At 42.5% G+C, this 22,972-nt stretch overlaps 1 protein-coding gene across 7 annotated transcripts in view; it reads left to right on the forward strand.

Annotated features, from left to right (window-relative positions):
• The window catches only part of CUX1 (cut like homeobox 1), a 271,634-nt gene that overhangs the window by 209,386 nt on the left and 39,276 nt on the right, over positions 1-22,972 (forward strand). For 6 of the 7 annotated variants that reach the window (XM_064677781.1, XM_064677784.1, XM_064677783.1 and 3 more), the window contains 2 exons: positions 16,001-16,303; positions 20,483-20,671. The exons of the other annotated variant lie outside the window; for it this stretch is intronic. In XM_064677781.1, coding sequence (XP_064533851.1) covers positions 16,001-16,303; positions 20,483-20,671 — 492 coding nt within the window. The remainder of the gene's footprint in view (positions 1-16,000; positions 16,304-20,482; positions 20,672-22,972) is intronic. 7 annotated transcript variants of the gene reach the window in all.

Below are 22,972 nucleotides of genomic sequence, written 5' to 3' on the forward strand. Positions count from 1 at the left end.
TTTTTTCTGCAGCTTGCTGGCTTTACTCTTAATATCCCAACCAAACTGCTTTTTCTCTCTACTGGGAAACTATTTTGCATTCTAAAAGATTTTACTGGAAGAAAATCCGTGATGATATTCAGTCCACGTTTTTCTTAAGAAGAACAGTTCAAAATAAACAGATAAAACCAAAACCAAAAAAAAAAAAAAAAATGCCCCAAGTAAAAACAAGCCCTGAAAACAAAACCAAAATGGGAGAAAAAGATTTGCAATCATAGGGCTATTGTTGCTTATTGCCAAGCATTTAGGGAACATGGAAATTTCCTGTGATGGTTTGTTAAAAACATGCCATTGACTACTTTTTGTTTTGTAGCATCAATACCGTGCAAGAGTGGAGTGTCACAGTTAGAAACGCCTCAGACAGCGTGGAAAATATGAGTAATTAATTGTAGCCATTTTAAGAGGAATTTGAAATCAGAGGAGCTGGGAAATGCTGCATTGTTATTGCTAATCATCATATTTATGACTAACTCTAATTATAAAAGATTGAAAGACAAGCCCATAGTATTAAAATCCGACCACCTTGTGGATTCCCGGGAGGTTTGCTGGGAGCTGAAAGTGATTTCCTTCAGGAAGTTCAGTTTTGCTGCCGGGATATTTTGTTCCCTCCCACACTCCCAGTCTCGTTTGTCAGTTCCTGCCCTTGAGCTAATATTTTGTGAGGAGACACGTTCCTATCAGCTAATAAAATCGTATTATTGATGATCGTCCTCCCCCGTTCCCTAAAGCCCCCTTACAAATGAGAAAACGGGCTCGTGCCCTTTTCCACCTCCTCTCCAAGGATTAAAAATAGAATTGTTGTACAAAATGTTCTTTTCTTGGTGCCTTTCTCTGTGTAAAGGAGTAAGGCAGGTTGTGACACCAGGCAGAACAAAAGAGCAAAACCAAGATATTTGAATGAGGACGGGCAGTTTGGTAATTTCCTTTTATTAGCAGCTGTTCTGTAATTAAAAGCGCAGCAAACAGTTTGGAAAAGGTAATAATAATTATGCATTTGTGAAAGATCCACCACTCCAGGGCAGAGGGGAAAAAAAAAAAAAAAAAAAGAGAAAGACAGCTCCAATTTTCTGGTCTTCTGAGACATTTCCCAGGAAAATCAAGGCAGAAAAGGTTGCATACTTGTAATTTTAAAACAGAAATTAATCAGAACAATTTTGAAACGAGAAGAGGTCTGGAGCCTTTTCCATGTAATATAATTGGCTTGGAACTTGTTGAATGCATGAAGGGAAAGAAGTGAAATTAAACTCACACACTCAGTGGCTCCTGAGTGCTTTGCCAAGAAGGTCTTCAGTGTACAGAGTGTCAACATGCATAGTAACGAAACTTTTATTAGCTGGGAGTATTTTCATTACTGTTTGGCACTATTGTATCAAACTAGCAAGATTTTCTGGATTTCTGGCCCAGTTAGTTACACTTCTAGATCATAAGGTTTTGATTTACACCTAATCCATGAAAATCTTGTCTTTAGTCCAGTAATTTTCCATTTTCACATGTGGACAGATGGACCCATCAGTCTCTCATATGTGGGAATGAATGGATAAAATATATGTATTTTATGTAATTATATGTATAGAGAGAGAGAGAGATAGCAAAGAGAAGCCAGGCTTGGTTTTCTTCTTTGGAAGCTATATTTATGAATTTTATGAAAAACAGTCTATACCAAAATGACAACCAGGTGTACACCTGCATTTTCTGCCTGTGACCTTCCTTCAATGCTTTGGTGATTTTGTGCAAGTTTCAGGGAACATGTTTTACACAAAAATGGTGTTTGTACCCTAGGTGGTCAAAAATAGTATTGCTGTGCCTTTTCTAACATTTTTTTTTCTGTGTATTTCTTTCCACCTAAATGCTCTAATGCCCTTGGGTAAATCTGCCTTTTTAATGATTTATGTGTCAAAAGCACAGACCAAATCACATGGAAAAAAAAGTTGAATTAGTGTCACCCAACTGCATCAGCATTTTTTCATGATGAATTTGGCCCTTATTTAGTTGCATTACTGATGATGGGAGCTGGGGTGGGTTTGGACAGTCGCCATGTGCCAGGAGAAGGCTTGGATATTTCTCTAAATACTTGTACTGTGTATAGCTTTTATTAGTTTGTTTTATTTTGGGGCCTTGTTCTGCATGTCTATACGAGATTTAAGACAGAGTTTCCTTTTTGGTGCTCTTGATTTCGTGGCCACTCCCAGGAAAGCTGAATTTTTATTCACTTTTGTCTTTATCCTCTGTGAAGGACATACACTCTCTACAATACTACATTAAAGACTTGCAAATACTCAGTGGGAAAAAAGACGTGCCTTTTTGGTATGTGTTTCTGTAAGGGTCGTCTTATGACCTAATGTGGAAATCTTCATTTGCCGATACAGCTGCGGGTGATCTCAGGGGATTTTGAATTTCCCTTTTGTTTGTCTTCCTTTCTGGGTATCATCCATCATTCCTAACCTCATACTGCTTAGCAATAGTAACGCTCATGGGAGTTGAAGAAAGGATTATAACAGCATAAAATGGGGAGCTAATTAGAGCTTGTTTCAAAATCAGAATCTAGCTCGAGATAATTGCATATTATCTGGTGATTTAAAAACCCAAGATCTACTGTATTTAGATCAACTAAAATATGCATAAAAGCTTTCTTTTCGAAATACAACATTTGTAACAACAGGGAGATTACTTCTTATCATCCCTTGGGAAAGCAAATCTGAAAAAAATTGAGTATGGCTTGCTGTGCTTATGATGTTAACAGATAGAGTGGGGAATGATGGCAAACCTGGGTATCCATTGTATTTTTATTCATGTTATACATATTCCTGGAACATTTTTCAGCACAGAAGCTGCTGAGTGGGCAGGTAGTTCACTGTGTGCTGTGAGGATCTTCCCGTTTTCCTGATCCCAGGAGGAATATGTTAAGTTGGCTACACCGAGGGAAACAAAGTGGGGCTAGCAGTCCATATTCAGGAATACCATCCTGATGCAGTTATGGGAAGAGCTCACCAGCCACGTGGTGGCAGTGGAGAAGCTTCTACCCCCATTTCCTCGTGGTTCACGGTCATTTCTTTCATTGTACTGGTTTCTTCTGGGCAGGCAGAGCTGTCCAGTGGTGCTTGAGAGCACAGCTGGGATTAGCACGTGGAGAGCTGAATTCTTAGTACCATGTGATCCCCCAAGTGATCTGACAGATCTTCCCAAATTGGAGCTGGTTTTTGTTGTCGAATCAAAAAGATGAGAGAGATGTTTTTGCGGTCCTTTGCTGGCATTCCAGGTTAATAAAAATGTGTGACGTGAAATGTCTGTGGTTAATGCAGTCTGTGAAAGGGAAGAGGAGGGACATCCCATGGCTCCAGCGGCTGAGTGGTTGGACTGCAGGAATTCCTTGCGTAGATGGTTTGTGTTTGGTGACGAAGGTTTGAGCCTGTGGGTTCAGAAGGTCCTGGCCTTCTGTGCGAGGTGCAGATGCATTTTTAAAGTTCAGAGCTGAACAACTATGTCAGCCAAGCAGTTACCTCCACGCTGTCCCTGGAGCACACTGGTGTGTCCTGGTGAAGTTTCCACATTCCTCCTGTGTGGTTTGGGATTGCGGCTCGGAAACAGTTGGCCTTGGCTGTCTTGATTTCAAACCATAGGATATCAGTTGGCTCCTCATAAGGGCAGCTGTTGTAGTCTGTCTTTAACGTGTGTGATCATATTCTGTGCCATTTCCCTGACATTTGGACCATGAGAACCTCCCTGGCAGCCCTTCTGGTATCAATAAAGCCGGGAGAATCGCTGTCAAGGCACCTTCCTGGGACCTGGGAATGCAGCATGAAACCAGTGTTTCAAGTTCATTCTGAACATAACACTGGCTCTGAGTGCTGGTTGTTCCTTCCTCCTGCTGAGGTCTCTCCTCCCCAGGCTGGCTTGGCATGGCCCTGGTCCTTTTCCATTACTGATGCTTTGCAAATGGTCAGTATTTATGGAGAACTTCCTGTATTAGTTGCATTCTTCTCTGTCCATTAAACCACCCAGTCATTAAAATTGTAGAGTATGACTCCATCCTCCCTGTGGTCACAGCTTTGCTGTTATAAAAGTGCTAAAGCAAAATACCTAATCAGAGAGTGAACACTGTTTTCTAGGCAGATATTCCTTGTGGCTGAATTACAATGACAAAACACCAACACACTCTTAATGTTACAGGGAGGAGGAGACTTGTGCTGGATCCTGAAGACAAGTTTAGTTCACTCTGAAGTGCAGTTATGGGTTCCTAGCAGGCATTTTGGAGAATCTGTCGAGTTGAAGCTATGTTTTATTTTGGTGGTTAATTTGGGAATATGGGTCCTTTATGCTCAGTCCCCCTTGGTGTGCAGAAGATCCCCCTCAGTAAGGATCTTGTGTGCAGCTCTGCAGCAGCATTGAGCACATGATGCCTCACCCTCAAAGTCTTCATTTATAAGGTTAGAATTAATGAATTAATATATTTTCTAAGTTGTGTGGTAAAAGAAACTTTCCTTATTTCTGCAAGTCTTCTCAGGCAGTTCACAGAGTACCAGTTGCCATAATAGTTGCTAAGAAGTGGATGCAGTTAGTGAAAGAAGCCATGGCCATTGAGTAGTGGAGCTCTGTAAGCTCCACTGTTGTTCATTTCATTACTTATCACTTCATTTCATTAATTACCAGCATTTTCCTTTCCCTCTGCGTGCGCGTTTGGAGACGAGCAGCCTCCTTTGGGGAGGGGGCCCACATCACCTCCCCTCCCTGCTGCCAGCAGAGGAGCTGGGTGGAAAAGGATGAGCTGATACGTTAGAAAGCCAAATACCAAAATAACTGGAGCAGCACAGAGACATGAGCGAGGCTGTGGCTGTTGTGCTGCGGTGCAGGAGCGCTGGGCAGCTCCAGGGAGGGTCAGGAGCCGGGGCGATGGCCGGGATCTGTCCCCCGTGGGCTGGCAGCTGCAGAAGGGGTCAGAAAGGCTCTTTTCTGAAGGGAGCAGATATTTTTTCTGTTGGGAATAGAAGACTCTGGCAGCTGGCAGAAGCTCGTGTTGGTCTTCTGGTTGCTTGTGGGGAAAGGAGGGGGCTGCAGGTCCAGCCCCGTGGCCACCGGCGGGATGGAAATGGCCATCGTGGCCGTCCCTGGGCGACAGCCCAACTGCTGCTCAGCAAATTACCAAATGAGCCTCTGCTGGATGAAAATTACCTTGCTTTCAATTCAAAGAACAGATAATGGGCTATTTTCCTCCCAAAATACTGGGGAAAAAAAGGTGTGTGAGCACCGAACTTGCGGGTTGTTATTTCCATCTTATCATGGGGATGAAAATCCTCTCCACCGAGCAGCCCTGAAACAGGGAAATAAACAGCCTGTTCTGATTATAGGGTTATATATTGCTTGATAGCAAATCATTCCCAAGAAGAAAAAACAGAATATTACCAGAAAATTAATATCTTCTAAGTTACCTTCTAGGCTGTCCTTTGCATTAAGGTGCGAGAAAAACTGATGGATTTGTCTCACCTAATTTGATGGGTGTTGGAGGCTTTTTAATTTGCCAGCAGCCATCCAGGGAAACAAATGAAAGAATCCAGTGATTATTTGAAATCTGATGAGAAACACAACTTGCATTGAAAACAAAGCAAAGTGGGTTTGAGATCAAATTTAAATAAAAGTGGAAATAGGAAGATGTGTGATTAAAAAGCCAATGACAGGAGAGAATGTAATAAGAAGAAATGTAAAATAGGCCTGATAGTACATGTCCAGTATTTATACTTGTCCAAGATGTTGCTGATAGCAACTTGCCATAGAATCACAGAGTGGTTTGGGTCAGAAGGGGCCTTAAAGCTCATCTCATTCCAACCCCTGCTAGGGGAAGCGACTCCTTCCCCTAGACCAGGTTGCTCCAAGCACCATCCAACCTGGCCTTGAACACTTCCAGGGATGGGGCAGCCACAGCTTCTCTGGGCAACCTGTGCCAGGGCCTCCCCACCCTCACAGGGAAGAATTTCTTCCCAGTATCCCATCTAACCCTGCCCTCTTTCAGCTTGAAGCCAATCCCCCGTTGTCCTGTCCCTCCATGCCCTTGTCAAAACATCCTTCTCTATTCTCTGGCATGAGATGGTCCCTTCTGGTCTGGTCTCCAGAGCCATCCCCCCTTCCCAGGAGGGGGCTGCCCCTCCGGCTCCTCTGCCTGGTTCACACACGAAGGAGGTGTGAGATTCACCAGGGCTGGGGTTTGTGTTTGTTTCTCTCTTTTACCCCTCTGGAACTTGGGTCCTAAAAATAGTGCAAGTTTGAACTGGCAGATGTTTCATTTGTCCTTTACGAGAGGACCAAAATTAGCCTCTCATTTGGCACCTAAATAAAGCAGCTTAACTGCCTTTATGCGAACTTTGCAATTACTGTCTATTGAAGTTGCAACATTTTGTTGTGTTTGATGGGGAAGGGCATTATGTAAGCAACACCAGCACCTAAAAAGCCACCAGACCTTGAAAGAGAGAGGACAAACACAAACGAGCCCAACTGGGTTTTTTTTTGGGCGGGGGGGTTTAGTTTGGATGGTTTGGATTTTTTTCACTTTTTCTGATCCGAGACAGGTGTTTTCCCTAATGAAGGTTTCATTAAAAAAAAAAAAAAAAAAAAGGCAAAAGTACCTTGGAAATGCTCAGAGAGCTGTCTATTGTAAAGGTAAAAAACATTAATAAAAGGACAGCAATGGTTTCTCTAATTTTCAGAGAAAAATCTGCACAGAATGCCTGAAGCTGGGTTAGCAGTGGGACTCCCCAGGGGCAACAGAAAGATGTTATAATCAATTACCACATCATAACACTGATGTATGATAATTACTGAGTGTTCCTCCTGAGATAGTGCAGCATTTGGCTGGGATGCAGCTCTTTCATGGTCCACTGCCTGATTAATATGCAAATAATAGGCTGATTGCATGATGAATGCAGAAAATGAGTTCGCTGATAACGTGAGCACCGAAGCGGGAAGATGATAAATTACTTTTACTGACTGTCCTACATTAAGTACCCTTTCTCAACAATTTTATCACAAATTAAGTAAAGCAGTATGGAGAGATTATGAGGATGTGTAAAATAATGTACCTTAATAGCTTTTATAATATTGTTGCGTACAATGTAAATGTCATTTTGTTTCAGTACTTTACCCCCGTGCTCCTCCGAAAAGGAGTTCCTTTAGTGCAGGAACTGCTCAGGGTCACTCTTTTCCTCAGCTGCTTTCCTCTAAGATGAGGAACAACCCACTGTGCTGAGGATGGTAGATGGGATTCTCTGTTGGGAAGGAGGGAAGGCGGTCATTAGCCTTGGATCCATCCCATATGGATATTGCCCATGGCAAATGAATGTCCACATTGTTTAGTGGGGGAGATATATTTAAATGCAGTGCACAGAGCACATATGCATTCTGCTTCACACTCTGCTCCAGAGCAGACAAGAGGTTAAAATCTCAAAGGAGGAGGTAGAAATACCTTCACACTCAGGGTCGGGACAGAGGAGGATAACAAACAGTCATAAAATTGGTGCCACGTTAAAGTTAGTTTAACACATTAAATCAGAAGGTCAGCAAGTCAACAAAGACACCCCAAACTGTAGCAGAACCTCTTCTCAGGGGCTCTAACTCTGTTTTCCAAAAGCTATTGTGCACACGTTTATCTTGGTTATACTAAAAATATAACACTGTGGGGTTGTGGCAACTTGATTGATTGCTTCCATGACATATTTGTTTTAGCATTCAGAAAATCCTTAATAAAGCTTCTGCACACAAGCTGGTTTAATAATAAGGTTATTGAAAATATTTTCCAGCAGTTATTTCTAAATATTGATTTCAGGCTAAGTTACGGAAACACGAAAACTCTGAATATTAAATGAAGATTGGCAGAGTAGGGCAATGTCTTTTAAAGCAGCCATGATTCTGCCATTAATCACCTAATTTAAAATATGGTTTATTTTTAGAAAGGGGTTTTTAATTGTTTAAAGGTGATCTGTAAAGCCAAAAAAATTTTCATTCAGCCTCTTCAATGCCTAGACCCCACTTTTGTCTCAAGAATCTTAGAATCCTGGAATGATTTGGGGCTGTTGGCCTGACCTGAGCATTTCTCTGATGTTTCTGTGTCTACAGCTAGCTAAAAAAACCTTAAGGGTTTTTTCCCCCCCTTATTGTAAAACAGTGCTCAGGATCATGGCTGTATAGAGGCCCCATCTTCCTTGCAGGCCATTGCAAAAATGTCTCTTAATTCTTATTTGAGGGTTTTCTCAGGTGGTGTTATTGTATCAGGGCTTGATGTGTCTGTCCCAGAGTTCGATAGGTCTCAGCACAACATTCCACTTCAGTTGATTAACTCCAGTTGTATTTTCCTGCACAAGATTCCAGACATCCTGGATGCTCAGGCTGCCCTGAGGAGCGATCAGTACTCCCCAGTCCTCCTAACTCAGTAGAGGTTTCAGTTTGTGTAGCCTTAACATAGGTTTTAATGTAGCTTTGGGCACAATAGTGGGATTTCTAACACTCTGAGGCATTTGTGGTTGTGGGTTCATTGAAGAGAATTGGTTGCCCAACTTCCCAAAGAACTTCTAAACTATAAATCTCTCCTCATGAGCCCGTTGCCAGCTCCCATCTTACTTGCTCTTTTCTGAACTTCATCTGATTTCTCCAGCTCCTTCTGCTTTCCAGAGCAGCTGAAAACACTTTTTTTTCATACAGGCCCAAAGCTAATACAGTTGTAGAAAGTGCAACATAAAATTGCAACAATGCTGTGTAATCCTTCAGCAAGACTCAGCAGCAGGTTTTTTCAGGTATTTCTAATACTTACTCTGATTATTCAGTTTTATGTGCTCCTGACACTTAACCTATACTAATATGCAGAGTGGGAACCTTTATTTTTATACTAGCCCAGTAATTCCAGAGTTAACCAAAGCTGGTTCCTCCCCTTTCAGTGCAGACACACATACATCTGCACCCTTTCCTAAAGGAGTTCTCCTTTGATCCCTCCCTTCATCCACATAAAATCTCCCTCTGAGCCAAGACACAAAATAACATTTTCCCCAAAGTTATAACATTTATGAAACAAACAAACAAACAAATTCTCCATGGTCAGAGTGGGAATCTATAATTGTAACTCTAACGAGGGCTTGCAACTCTGAGTGCCTGTACCTACGTTATTTCCCATCATTATATATGCAAACTGCAGGGAGGTTTGTGTACTCCCTACATAGGAGTGGGGGAGTTTATAACTGTAGGGAGGATCATATTTTTATAAGCCACATTAATTTGCAAATTGTGACTAGGCAAGGTTCACTCACTTAGAGTAAATCCACCAAAAGCACTACCTGGGAGAAAGTGCTTTCACGGGTATTTTCGTTAATTAGTCAGAAGAGGGATGAGTTGTAGTGCTCTCCCACAAATGCTGCTCAGCTTTATTACGTAGTTCAGACTTGTGCTGCACTCACTGCAATGAGGAGAGTTGTTATTATGGTGCTTTAGAAGATTAAGTTTAGAATGCTAAATTCTTTTCATCCCTGGAAGTGTCCAAGGCCAGGTTGGACGGGGCTTGGAGCAACTTGGTCTAGTGGAAGGTGTCCCTGACCATAGCAGGGGGTTGGAATGAGATGAGCTTTAAGGTCCATCCCAACCCAAACTATTCTGTGATTCTACCCTGCAAAGGCAGCCATGGCTAAAGGTAAAATTAGATAGGAGGGAAAAAAAATATCTCTCTGAAGTTTTCAGAGCCCAGGACATTGAACACCACAGTTGTCCTGAGGATGCTGATCAGCTGTGTGGGATCAGGCCCTGATTCTCAGGACAGCATACCCCGGGTTTTGGTCTGCAAATTGGATAGAATGGGCAGCCTCATCATCGGGGAAAACAGAAACTAATCCAGTCCCAGTGTGAGACACTTTGATCTCAGGCAGCCTGCCAGGTCTGTTGTTGTCCATTAACTTATCGGCACGAGGAGGTAAACGCAGCCCTGAAGTAGCAAATGCTCTTTTAAGAGGTTGCAGAGAAATCTCCTGTCCGTGTTTGTCTGCTTTCATCTCCCCTATTAACGTGCCAAAAAGGGAGTGAGCAGAGCCCAGGATGCTCCAGTGCCTCCTGCTCCACCAGGCTCAGGATGTGGCCGTTCCCCCCGTTCCTCCAGAAGGAACTTTGAATTTGCCTGGTTTGGCATAAACCCGGAGCCTGAGCTTTGGACATCGGGAGAAGTGGTGCATCAAAGCAAGCGCCAGTGAAATCGTGTTTGGGTTCTTGTCGGAATGTCACAGAGTACCCTGTCATTTTGTTTTAGCAACTTGTCCTTCCAAATGCGCAGTTCGCCTTATGGCATGCCAGCAGTAAAAATGTCACTTACAATAATTACTTTTTGGTGAAAATGCTTGCTGACTTCCTACCTTCAAGCTGTTTTTTACACAGTGGGGAGATAATAAGAAATGACTTTATCCTGACTGCTCAAATGAACACTAAATGGAATTTAGGTTATTATTACTGCAGATAGAGGACTGTGTATTGAAATTTAAATAGTGGATCAGATAAACTACTGAGATTTGTCTCTGAAAATTACAGTGGATCTGTTTTTTCAATCCACTTCACTCTGAAACTTAAGGCAGCTGTTGTCTGCCTGCTGTCTTTAGAATATAATATTTTTCATAATCCTTTTAGAGGCCCCTGAATACCTTCTGTGTTTTGCATGGTCTTCCCCAACTTCACCCTGTTCTGTACCTCATTCCCCTTGAGTCCTTTTGCAGTTTATTATCTAAGCCTGTGATAGCAGCAAAGGTTGGACAGGTTATTCTCCCTGCAGTTCCAGAAGTGCGGGGTGTCTTTATGGATGGGCAAGTGTGCCGGGAGGAGAGGCCTGGAGCATTGGGCTTGTGGTTTCTGCTCAAAAATTCAGATTATCTTGTTCAAATCTTTGAATTTTTGATTTACAAGTGGTTGTGAAGTCAGTTTGCTGTCAGAGGTGAGGCAGGGTCTGAGCAAAAGTAGCAAACCTGCAGCTCTCAAAACGCATCCAAGGAATTCCACTGGAGGAATCCGTCCGTGCTGGCAGACGTGATGCCTCTGGGACTGGTGAAACTGTATCCGTGTCTCAACTCCACTCCCTCATCCAGATACCTGTGTTGAGGGGGATACACCCGGGACTGGTGTCAGGTCTTGTAGATGTCTGTGATTTTCTGGGAAGGTTGGAGCAGGAGTCACCTGCAAGTCTTTGCATCCGAGATGTCCTGAGCCTCAGAGGAGCCTCCAGCTGAGCTGTGCTGTGGATCTGAGCTGTGCCAGTACCAAGGGGTGTGTTGGAAGCCTTCCTGTGGTCAGAAGAGTTCCTGTACATCACAGAAATGGTCCTTCCTGACCAGTGCCCTGCAGTTTTGCAGGATAAACTGAATGTCTCTGCTGACTTCCTGCACAGAGTGGGGTGATGCTCAGGAGCACTGTGGGAGGGGAGCCCTGCACAACCCGTGATTCCTTACACACTGTAGGAATTTTGTCACATTATGGTGGCAGAACATGATCAGACCCTGTAGAGGGATTTGTCAGGCTGATACTGTGCTGGGAGAAGTGTTTTCAGGTAATCTGCAGGCCACCAGTGGGACAGTCAAGCAATTGAGGACCCAGGGCTGGCCCCAGGCTGAGGGTGGGAAATCTTGTAGTTGGAGAAGAGTAAGAAAATCTAATGTGAAGTTCAGGAAAACCACCACAACCAGTGAATTGAGACCAGAACTGTTTTCAGACTTTCTCCCATTTTCCAAAACACTGTCATGACAGAAGCTTTGGGGAAGGTGTAGGGGACGGATGGGACCAAAGCAGTGTTTGGTTTCATCCGTTGTGCAAGGGAATGCAAGGCCACAAAAGACTTTTTTGTGTTCATATAATCAAGGCAAGGTCACTTTGTTATGGTTCTCAACCAGTGTTTTAAAATACTCAGACAGACCCCAGTCCTATTTGCTAAATTGTTTGCAAAATTAGTTTAGTTTCTTAACAGATACTAAGGGGCAGAGAGGGGAATGGGCAGGCTGTGATGATGATTTGGAGTGTTGTTGCAGTAAGAGGGTAATTCAAGCAGCAATATTATATTGGGGAAACAGTGTTTAAAAAGAAAATCAGAAGGTGTTTGTGTAATGTTGACTTTGTTTCCATCAATTTATACATCTTCGCTTCAGAGTGTGTATCCCTCTCTAGTGCTGTAGTAGGAAAAAACAAAAGGGAAGAATTTCCTGACTTGAGAATAAGGCCCATGTGTTATACCAGGAGTGATGTGTTCCCAGGAATGGCTCTCTGGCACTGGCATCAGGTGTATTTGTCTTTTTTGAAGACATACTTGCCTGTGAAATAGCCAGTGTTGGTGTTTGGTTCTCTTCATGTTTTAGCTATGAATGGAGGTTGGTTGCACTTGCCAAATATTTCAGATTGCTGGCCCATTTCTGAAAACATCTCTTCTAGTACTTGATTTGCATTTGATTATTATTTTCTATGCTGCATATTTGAATGTGCTTTTTAAAAGCAGTTGGAAGTGCCTAACTTCTCTATTCCCCAGACTGTATTTTGAATTAATAATGTAAAAAGGGCCTGGTAGAAACTCTGCCCTTTCATAACTCTGTTATACTTGCATTTTTAGAAGATTTGGATAATTTAAATACATTTATGGTGTATTTTAATCTTTAATGGCGTTTGTCAACAACAACCTGTAATTGTGCAAAAGTTACATGTGTTTTTCTGGTCATTTAAAACTGTCATGTTAAGCTGTGTCTTCATCACATGGTCACCATCTTCCCATAGTTTGGGGACACCCTGTTTCTCCCATCCTCTGTAAAGCTCAGAGCACAACTGATTTCTTTGGCTGCCTGAGGCTTAAAAAATTCCCAGGTTCTACCATGACCTCATCACTGGGGATACTCTTGATCTCTCCAGCTCTTTACTTCCAGCACCTTATTTTTGAAGCTTGTGGACTTTCCCTTCACATTTTAAATTGGATACGGGCTGTTGGAAAGCAAACTGCAACACCCCTTTGGTATAGCAAAGTTCACCTGGAATTTATTAAAGAAATTTCATCAATAAATGGTGGCCATGGGGTTTGCAGGTTGTACAGCCTGTAATGCAGTTTTACTTTTGTATTGGCAAAATGATCTCTTCCTCACTAAGCAGAAATGTGAAAACATTCAGGGAATATCAGTTACTCATAAGAAACTGGATTGCTCTGAAGTTAGTGCTATTCTTCAGAGCAGTCCGGGGTTAAAAAAGCAAAGCAGGTTTTAAAGAAATAAGCTTTCAATGTATTATTTTCATTGGAAATGTTCAATTGCTACTTTGGAAATCTTAATGTATATTTTTCAGATGTCCTGAATTTGTGTCTTTGTCTTGTGAGGAACTTGAGGGAAATGAATACAGACAAATTATTTCATAAAACATGTGAAATGGCAGTGGATTGACAGTTAAATCTGGAATAGTGAATACAGTCAATTTTCCCCTTTGTTCTGTCAGCAGTCACTTGTACTCTAAATGTCTATTTAATTTTTTAAGTAGATTAACGGGAAATGTTTGCATTATTTGATTATTGAATTTACTTTCCCAAATAATATATCTTTTCTTCAAATATTTACGTGATCTTGAAAATGTTTTTCCAGAAGGGGAAAATGCTAAAAATGAACGGGGAACATATTTTGAGTTATTTGTGGTATAAGTGCATAATGCTTTGCCAGAAATCATTGTACACTTGCCTTTTGGTGGGGAAAAAAAGCAGTTTGTCATCTGTACTGCCTTCCAAAATTAAATTCAGCTAATCCCACCTTTTTGAGCAAATAAGCAGCAGATTGGTCTTAAAGATGAAATTCAAGTAAGCTCTTGATATGTGATATAAAAAATAAATAAGCTTAATATGTGAGCAACAGAGAGCATCTCAGTGATAGATGATAACACAGATTACCTTTGTTGTGTTCGTAATTAGGGTGGGCAGGGAAAGGAGAGGGAGAGGGAAGCGTTAGGAAATGCTTTTGTTTAGTCCTGTGTGGTTGGTTTTGTTGGTTTTGTTTGGGGTTGTGTTTTTTTTTTATTTTGGCTTTTTTTTTTTTTCCCCCTGCTCTCCGTGCGCAGTGCACGGATGAGGAATTGTATAGGAAATTTGCAGCTGCTCTAGTTATTCAGGAAGATTTGTATAAGCTGGCACAAGGGACAAAATTAGAGGGAAGTTGAACGAGTGCCGTGCGCTTTATTAGCTTGGCAGCCATAATTTTGACCTTGCTGTGGGTTAAAGGACACAGACCTGAGAAGAAATCTGTTTATCATGTAGGGAATTCATGCCATCCCTGACAGTGTACAGTGAACAAGATGGATGATCTGCCAAATTGGTCCCTCGCATGGGTGAATCAGGGCAAATTTACTGTACAATTCCTTCGCTGCTCCCGATACAAAAATAACGTTTGCGGGGGTTTATTCGGTTGTGTGATGACCCAGGGTGAGCAGAGAAAAGAAATAGGATTTGCAGGATGCTGATTACCTTAAAGATTTATATGCACCTCGCTTTCCTTCATGTCTGCCTCTTTTGCATCTCTCATAAAGCACTAAGGAAAAAGTCAGATTTTTTGGTTTGAGAGAGCAACTTTGTGTGAGTGTCAGGGAGCCTCTTGAATGCAGCATGTGGAAGCTTCCAGTACCCTGAACAAGAGTTATTCTGTGCACCTTGCCTCATTTGAGTCTGACTTTTACTTCTGTAGTATTTCCCCTTGGTGTTTGGGATGTGTTTCCATGCTGTGTGTTCTGTAATTATTTGACATTGATAAATATTGATAAATATTCTGGATAACAAGCAAACAAACCGAAAAAAATAGAGAATTTTGCTCTCAACCATTGCCATGGCAGTGATGGGACTGGATGAGGGGAGAGAACCCTCTCATAGCAGCACTGCAGGGCCCAGTAAACACAGTTTTGGAGGAGTCTGGCCTCATCCTTGTGCAACTGAGAGCTCTGTAAACTTCCTGCAGAGAGCTGGAGACAAACCCACTGATGGATGAAGCTGAGATCCGTGAGATTAACCGTGTCAGGTCAGGAGATGGGAGACAGCAAGGAGGAGGAAGCAGCTCCACAAAAATGGGAAAGAACTGGATGGAGAAATCACGAGCTCTTTATCTTTTGAAGGGAATTGTTCTTGTAAACCTCGTTGTCTACGTGTTGTTGCTTTTAAAAATGTTCAGACTGTACCCTTAGATGTCTGGATTCTCTGGATAAGCTCAGTCAGTACGTTCTGTTAGAGATAAATTTATTGGGGGAAAACATTCTGTACAGAACCTATTGTTGTTGGCAAATTAACAGATTGGGAAAGCTTTCTTTTAAACCAAGTGTCACAATAACAGATTTGGGTGTCTCCTGATCCACTCACTATCTTTATGTTGGATTCTCAAACGTGTTAATTAATACAGCATAATTACAAACTGTATTTTAATCTTGTTATTTCTGGACAAAGAGAATTGCAAAAATGTGATGCGTGTGATAAGACACAAAATGAAATCAATAACACTCTCAAGATATAGAGTTGTATCAGTTGTAGAAAATCCCTCATTGGCACCACAAAACAGTGGCTCAGTGAAATTCCTGCAAGTCACAAAAGGAAGCTTAAACCAGTCTATAATGGCAGCTTTAAAAGCATCTTTATATAAAAGTGGTGTGGCAAGCAAAACTGTGAGATTTCCTGACCAAGGAAATTGCTTGCAAACTTACAGACTATTGCACTCCAGTTTTTTCCTGATTTTTATTTGTATTTGTACATCTTGTCTTTATAAGAAATCAGAGATGACTCAAGATAAAATTAGAAAATAATTCTGTTTTTAAGAAGAGGTTTTTTAGTACCCAAGTCATAGCAAGTAGAATTTTGCATACTTAGGCATTTCTTTAAGTAGGTAGAATATAAATGAGAAGGAAAGTTAAATATCCTGCAATCAAAACATTACAATTATGCTAAAGCGGGGCCTTTTTTCTCTTTTTTTTTTTTCAATTACAGAAAGTACTCCAAAGACTTCTGCCAGTTGCAGTCCTGCTCCTGAATCTCCCATGAGTTCCAGTGAGTCAGTGAAAAGCCTGACTGAACTGGTACAGCAGCCCTGCCCCGCTATCGAGACAAGTAAGGATGGCAAATCCCAAGAATCCAGCGAGCCGCCTGCTTCCGAATCCCAATCCACGACCCCTTTGCCGCTGTCGGGCCACTCGGCACTGAGCATCCAGGAGCTGGTGGCCATGTCCCCCGAGCTGGACACCTATGGCATCACAAAGAGGGTCAAGGAAGTGCTAACGGACAACAATCTTGGTAAATCGCTTTATTCTCGTTTCTTGACCAAAATAACGTGTAAGTGTTTTTGGTTTTGAGCTGTAGTTCAGTAGATGTTTACGAGAATACTCCGGCCCAAGCTTTAATTTGTGAAGAAGATATTTGGGTTTTTTTAAGCTGGTAGAAAAATCCTTTCAGATTGTCACACTCTACTTAAAATGTCATCACACCCTGGCTCTTCCTAAGCTCTGCTCCTGGCTCACCAGCCAGGTACTGCTCCCACCTCCCGAAATACAGTCCAGCAGGCTGTCAGGACAACCAGAACCCCAAAACCAGCGAGAGCTCTCTTTGGAAAAAAGGCTGTTTTCCCCATGCTTACAGATTCAAGGCCCAGCATTTTGGGCACAGGTGAGGTAGAGGAGCCCAGCATGGTTGGAGAGGGAGAGGCATCACAGGCAAAAGCACAGTGTTACCTGTAGAGCTGGGAGGGTAAATCCAGACTCAGCTGAGGTTTAGATGAGCCTGTAGATCACTGCACAGGGCCATTCAGTTACTTTGCTTAGAGATGTGCAAAGCTGAGTCTGCTTTTGCCTACAGATGAGTTTTGGGGTGTTGAATTCATTGTCATGTTGACATGACTCTGTGTGTGGAATAGTCAAAGGGAATAACCTGATCTGAGTACAGGAAGTCCACATTAATTAATGCTGCCACTGTGCCTCTAAATTACTGGTTCTTCATGTGTCTTTAACACTTGCTTCCCTCACAAGGCTTTGGAAAACCTTTAGGGGTCCTTTGAGTCTGTGGCAGGAGGGCAGCAAGGCTGTCCCAGTGTTACCTGCTCCTGCTTCTGGGGCTTAGCAAGGGATTCATCTCACCTGCTGTTAGGTGTTCAAAATAACATCTGGGACTCTCCAGAAGTACCAGAATTCTCTTCACCACAAATGGGACCAAAAAGATAAGTTTACATTTAGACTGACAATGATACTTAGGTGAGAAGAATTTTGTCCGTGTCATGTGAACATTATGACTGTAAAAGCAAAAACTCCTCTGTTTTAGTATGTAAGGAAGCCTTTTTTTCATCTAGACACAGAATAAATGTTATTATCTCAGATTATTTTTCTAAGGGGAAAAGTACCAGGAGGGGGGAGATTTCAAGTTCTCATGTAACATAATTTGGAAGGAAAAAAACAAACAAACAAACAAACAAACAGAAAATGGCCTTGATCATGGACATACCCTGCATGAGATTGTGTTCCACTGAGCCCAGCAGAATTCCTTGTCCATGCACACTGGCATGGGCACATGGTGGTTCCTTGTTCAGTGGAGATAACATAGAGATAAAGCTTTAAGTCATGGTCAGGGTTTGCAGGTCTAAGCCCCTGGTTTTTGAGCAAAATGCTGTTGAGTGCTGTACCTGCTCTGGTGTTCCAGAGAGGTTTGAAAAAGTATTTTTGTTTACATTTGCTTTGATGCCATTTTTACTTAGTCTTTTTTATTTCCCATGATTTTTGTTTTCCTACAGTGTGGCTGACAAGCCTAAAAAGCAGCAGAAGAGCCAGGAAATGTGCCCCAAACTCTGCATTAGGTGTGGAACCAGTTTCAATGTCTCCTTTTGTGCCCTCAGTGTGCTAGTGCACCAGATTGACTGGTGCACAGGTTTCTCTGTCTTAGGCCACAGGGCCTTGTTCAACTCTCACCAGTCGGGGGAATGGCTTTAAATGGAAAGAGAGGTTCAGATGGGATAATAGGAAGAAATTCTTCCCTGTGAGGGTGGTGAGGCCCTGGCACAGGTTGCCCAGAGAAGCTGTGGCTGCCCCATCCCTGGAAGTGTCCAAGGCCAGGTTGGATGGGGCTTGGAGCAACCTGGGCTAGTGGAGGGTTCCCTGCCCATGGCAGGGGGGGAGCAAGATGGTCTTTAAGGTCCCTTATCACTGGATGATGATTCTGTGATTTCAGCAAACAGTGCTGGCACTGTTAACACTGAGATGTTGCCCCAAATGTCAGAGTATCCTCAGTGATTTCCCTTTTGGGCAACATGTAACTTAGAGAGGGAAGCAGATGCCCTGAGCTGTTGTAGGATTACAGTGGTGGGTATTTTGTAAAAAGGGCCAGGACTATCCACGAAACCAACACAGAAAGTTTTGTCCATCAGTGGAACGGGCATGAAGGATGAGGAGAAGTTTTAGGAAACCTGTGCTTAAAAATATTCCCGCTATTAATAGTGCTCTGATGAAGATGGAGCATGATACACCTGCTGCCTGCTGAGGATGATTTCTAACACCTTCCCCATTAGCTTGGGAGGCTTTCAGGTGTTTTATCCCGTCCTGCCATATCCTGGAATAAGATAAATGACATAAACATCTTTAGCTTTGTTCTTAACACCTAGAGAACATGATGTTACCTCCTTCCACCTTTGCATTTTTAATTTTTAGGGTGTAGTTTGAGGTTCATTTCCTTCAGCAGCTCTGTTAGTACCCGATCTGGGCTGCTCATTCCCAACCCTTTTGCAAATTTGTGCCCATATTCCTGTTCGTGTGGCCACACAATAACAGATTTTTAAAGTAGCTGTCTTATCTTGCTGGTAGCTGGCAGGTTTACAGGGAAATGGATGAGGCCTTAACTGATGTTTTTAAACACAAACAGGGAGCAGGTTACCCCAGCAATACACGAGATAAAATTGGCCTTGAATTACCTCTTTTGTCTGATTTTCCTGATACTGAGGGTAATGGAAAATCACTTATTACTTAGGAACTTAAGTGAATTCTGCATGTAGGTTTCTGATCAGTCTGTAAGAACCATTTTCAGTGTTAGTTTTAGAGCTTATTAGCAGAGTGTCATGTTAAGCCCTGTCTTCCTTTCCCCTCTCTGCCTCTCAGCTGCTTCCTCCAAAAGCTTTGCAGACCCACCTGCCCGACTCATCCGAATGGACACTGTGCATCTTCTGACTGGTCCCACATTCCCTCCTCTCCCCATACAGACAAACAAAAATCACCAAAAACAGTCTTGGGATGTTTTTAACGAGAATGAGGAGGAGATCCTGGAGTTAAGCACAGGGAATAGGTCTATAGAGCAGGTATTTCCCATGACCTGTTTGTGTCAGGATCAGGTGAGGCTGTGAAGGGCAAGAGCTGATGGTGTGGGCATGTCCTGCAGAGCTGTAGGGTCATTAGCCCCCACTCATCCCTGTTGTCCCTTAGGAATCTGTTGGTTGGCACTGGCTCAGAGTGCTGGGAAGTGAAGGGAAAGTGTTCTGTTGTGTGTTAGTGAGGGCACTCAAAAGCTACAGATCAGACACGAGACCCCAAGGCCCAAACTTGGGGAGTATGGAAAGATCTTTGGTTTACCTTGAAATTCCATAGTGGCAGGGCTTCTGTCTTAAATCACCTTTGGTGACTCAGATGACCCTAGGCTCTCTCTTGTAGCACAAGCTGTTGGGATCAAGGCAGTTCAGCTCAGGGAGAACACTGAAGTGAAGGGGTTTAGAAAACCAGCTCTGTGGTTGGGTTCGAGCTGCACAGGGATTTTCCCCAGTCCTTGATAAGATAGACCTTAACCATATAAAGTCAGTGTCACCAGTGCACTCACAGATGCTGTGCACTGAAAGGCATTTGCAGATGTCACCCCGATAAAACGACAGCATTTTGAAAGAGAACTAAAACTAAGTATCCTGAACCAGAAGTACTGTAGAGGCTGTAAAAAAACCTGTAATACTGTAAATTGTGATTATCTCTGGTTGGTGAGACAACAGTTAGAACCCCACAGATAGTACAGCACAGAAAATACATACACGTGTCTGTGAGGACACTGCTGAAGGTGGGGGGGGTTTGCACTGGTCTTGGTTCATTAATTGCTGGAAATGTTTGGATTGCCCTGTTGGAATGAAGCTGTGGCACTGCCCTCCTGCATAAGAGCTAAGGAGCCTCACTGCTCTCACTAGTTCAGTTCACTTTTCAGCTCCTTAATTTTATTTTTTGCACACTGTTTCGCTGTAAGGTCCCGGTCCCCAAACGTGTGTCTCAGGCAGATCCCAAGGATTAAATTAAAGCTCAATATTTACCCTTTTAGTGGGGGGCAGAGCTTTTATCCTCCTAAATGTTTCTTTTGGGGTTTTCAAGCCCTTCTGAAGTAAGAATAATTGCCGAGCGGCCTCGTAGAACGTGTTCTTTCCCGCGAGCCCCTCGGCCGAGTGAACTCACGCGCTTCTCAATTTCGTATTAGGTCAGCGTTTGTTCGGGGAGACAATCCTAGGCCTAACACAAGGCTCTGTCTCAGACCTTCTGGCTCGCCCGAAGCCCTGGCACAAGCTGAGTCTGAAGGGACGGGAACCCTTTGTCCGCATGCAGCTGTGGCTGAACGATCCCAACAACGTGGAGAAGCTGATGGATATGAAACGAATGGAGAAAAAAGGTAACTCGGGGCACCGGTGCTGACTCATGTTTTCCGTCCTCTCGAAGATCAGCGTGTCTTTTAGAACTCTCCATAAATAGTATAGAGGCAGCATTGATCCAGTATTACGAAGGTTATGCAAAAGGACTTCGTGGCAGCTTTTCCAGAGCTTTATTTGATGCTTGCTCAAGCAGGTACATCTCAAAAGAAAAGAAATTTAAAAAAAAAAAAACAACAACAACAAAGCCAAACAAAAAAAAACAACCCCAAACCCTGAATATTCACCAGCTGCTGGGAAATCATTGCTATATTCTCCTGTAGATTAATTACTGAGGCCCTGGGGTAGCACTGATAACTTGCCTTACCAAATGAGAAATGCAAGTTTGGGGCTGGCTTTGGGTTATTAGTTAATAGTGCTGCAGCTGGTCACAGATGTTGGGCTGGAAGAACTGTGCATTGATTCCTGAGAGAGCTTCTTGCCAGTCCTGCACTGATGGTCTCTAGGAGAAAAGAAAAATGCAGCCTTTATAAAAGGGTGTTTGAGAATAATTATATTTGTAGCCTTTATGGAGAGGGAGGAAGGTGATTGTGTTAGTACATGCTCACATAAAACAAGGTCATGAGGGTGGACCTGTGAAAGAATGTGAGTTGTTGTTGGGTATCTTAGTAGGGAGCATATCCTGCACATTTATCCTACTTCTCTCTATTTGAAATTCCTTACTAAAGACCAGTGGTTATTCAGAGCCCTGTTTTTAGTACGTTCGTGTGATTTTACAAGAGAGACTCAGAGGCTGCCATTATCAGCAGTTAACTAATTAATGATATATACATCTCTCGAGCTATCCCTTAATGATATTAGCACAGACATCATTAATCGTGTACACTGAAAGCACTGCTGTTGACTGATGTTCTGAAAGCATTTACACATTTGATCAAGAACTTGGTGATTATATTTAAAATTGCAGTGAGGGAGCTTCTGGGAAAATTACAGTCTTGCAGGCTTTTAAGAAGAAATTCAAATCCTCATCACAGTGTAATATAAAGCAGTGCAGTATCTTATCACAGATTGTGAGTGATCTTCCATGGGGAGTAAAATCCACTTGGGTTTCCCACCTCCAACTGTAAACCAAAGGGAACCATGAGGGGTTTTGCTATATTAGAAACATGGCAGAAATAAAATTGTCAACTTAGCTGGATTTTTATAGCCTCAAAGAGAATATTGCCCATAATGCAGGAAAATAAAATCAAAATAATTTAAAAGTAGTGTTGACAATATCCTTTCAAAACTATTTTCTAAACTGGATTCTTATCAAACAGTGAGCAATACATATGCTCTGTAGATGGTACCTGAATAGAGATAAGGCCATAAATCATTGAGACTCTGCACTGAGCTCCTGAGCTGTTCAAGTGCTGTCCTCAGAGCAGTCTGAAGTGAATTCAACCCTGTATTTCCTGCAAAATCCTTTCATGCAGGTAAGGATCCTGTGATTTAACCTTTTAAATTGCTCTAGAGCCACATTAAGAATTTAACTTTCCCTTCAGCTAATGTCAGTTAAAGAACAATGCTCCTGGATCTGCTTCCAGTGAAACATTATTATCAATTATTTCTCTGCCACATTTTATTAAGGGAGTAAATTAATAATTATGATAAAGGTGAGCTGCATATATCTTTTTTTTTTTTTTCTGTTCCGCCAGGCTGAAGTTTGTGCTATAAATGTCCATTTTAAAATGGTTCTGAAAATTTGCAATGTACATTAACCACCCTCTTTGGAGGAAGCCAGGGGTTCAGGCTCACCAGGCTGAGACACTTTGCACACCTTTCCTGCCTTGCAGGAGTTCATTCCTCTCATAACCTGCCGGGGTGTGTGTGCTGCTGGCAGCATCACACTCCTCACAGAACAGCCCTGAATCCTGCTGGCAGGAGAATATTTAATTCCCCTCATTTCCCCATTATTTTGCCTTGTAATAATCTTGTTCAATACCACGTAAGATAAAAATTATGTTAAAAGGGCTCTATTTTACCTCAGTAGGCAGCTGCCACCTCTGCAGTGGTGTCTGTGGCACCTGTAGCTGGGCACATGGGGATTCTTCCCAGAGGGACATGGGGATGCTGAGGGGGAAAAAAGGTGTAACTCAGTGGGTTTGACTAGCTTTGACAAGTCAGTCTCAGACCCAGATCCAGACCTTTGCCCAAATTACATCTGGGTTTCTTTTTTTTTTTTCATATGTCTCCTGAGAAATGGAGACTGGTCACAGACAAAAATCAAGCTTCTCCAAAAATAAAGTGTGTTTGCAACTTGGATTCCAGTTTGAGCCTTGCTG

This window comes from Pseudopipra pipra, chromosome 21, assembly GCF_036250125.1.
Source record: "Pseudopipra pipra isolate bDixPip1 chromosome 21, bDixPip1.hap1, whole genome shotgun sequence".
Taxonomy (NCBI): domain Eukaryota; kingdom Metazoa; phylum Chordata; class Aves; order Passeriformes; family Pipridae; genus Pseudopipra; species Pseudopipra pipra.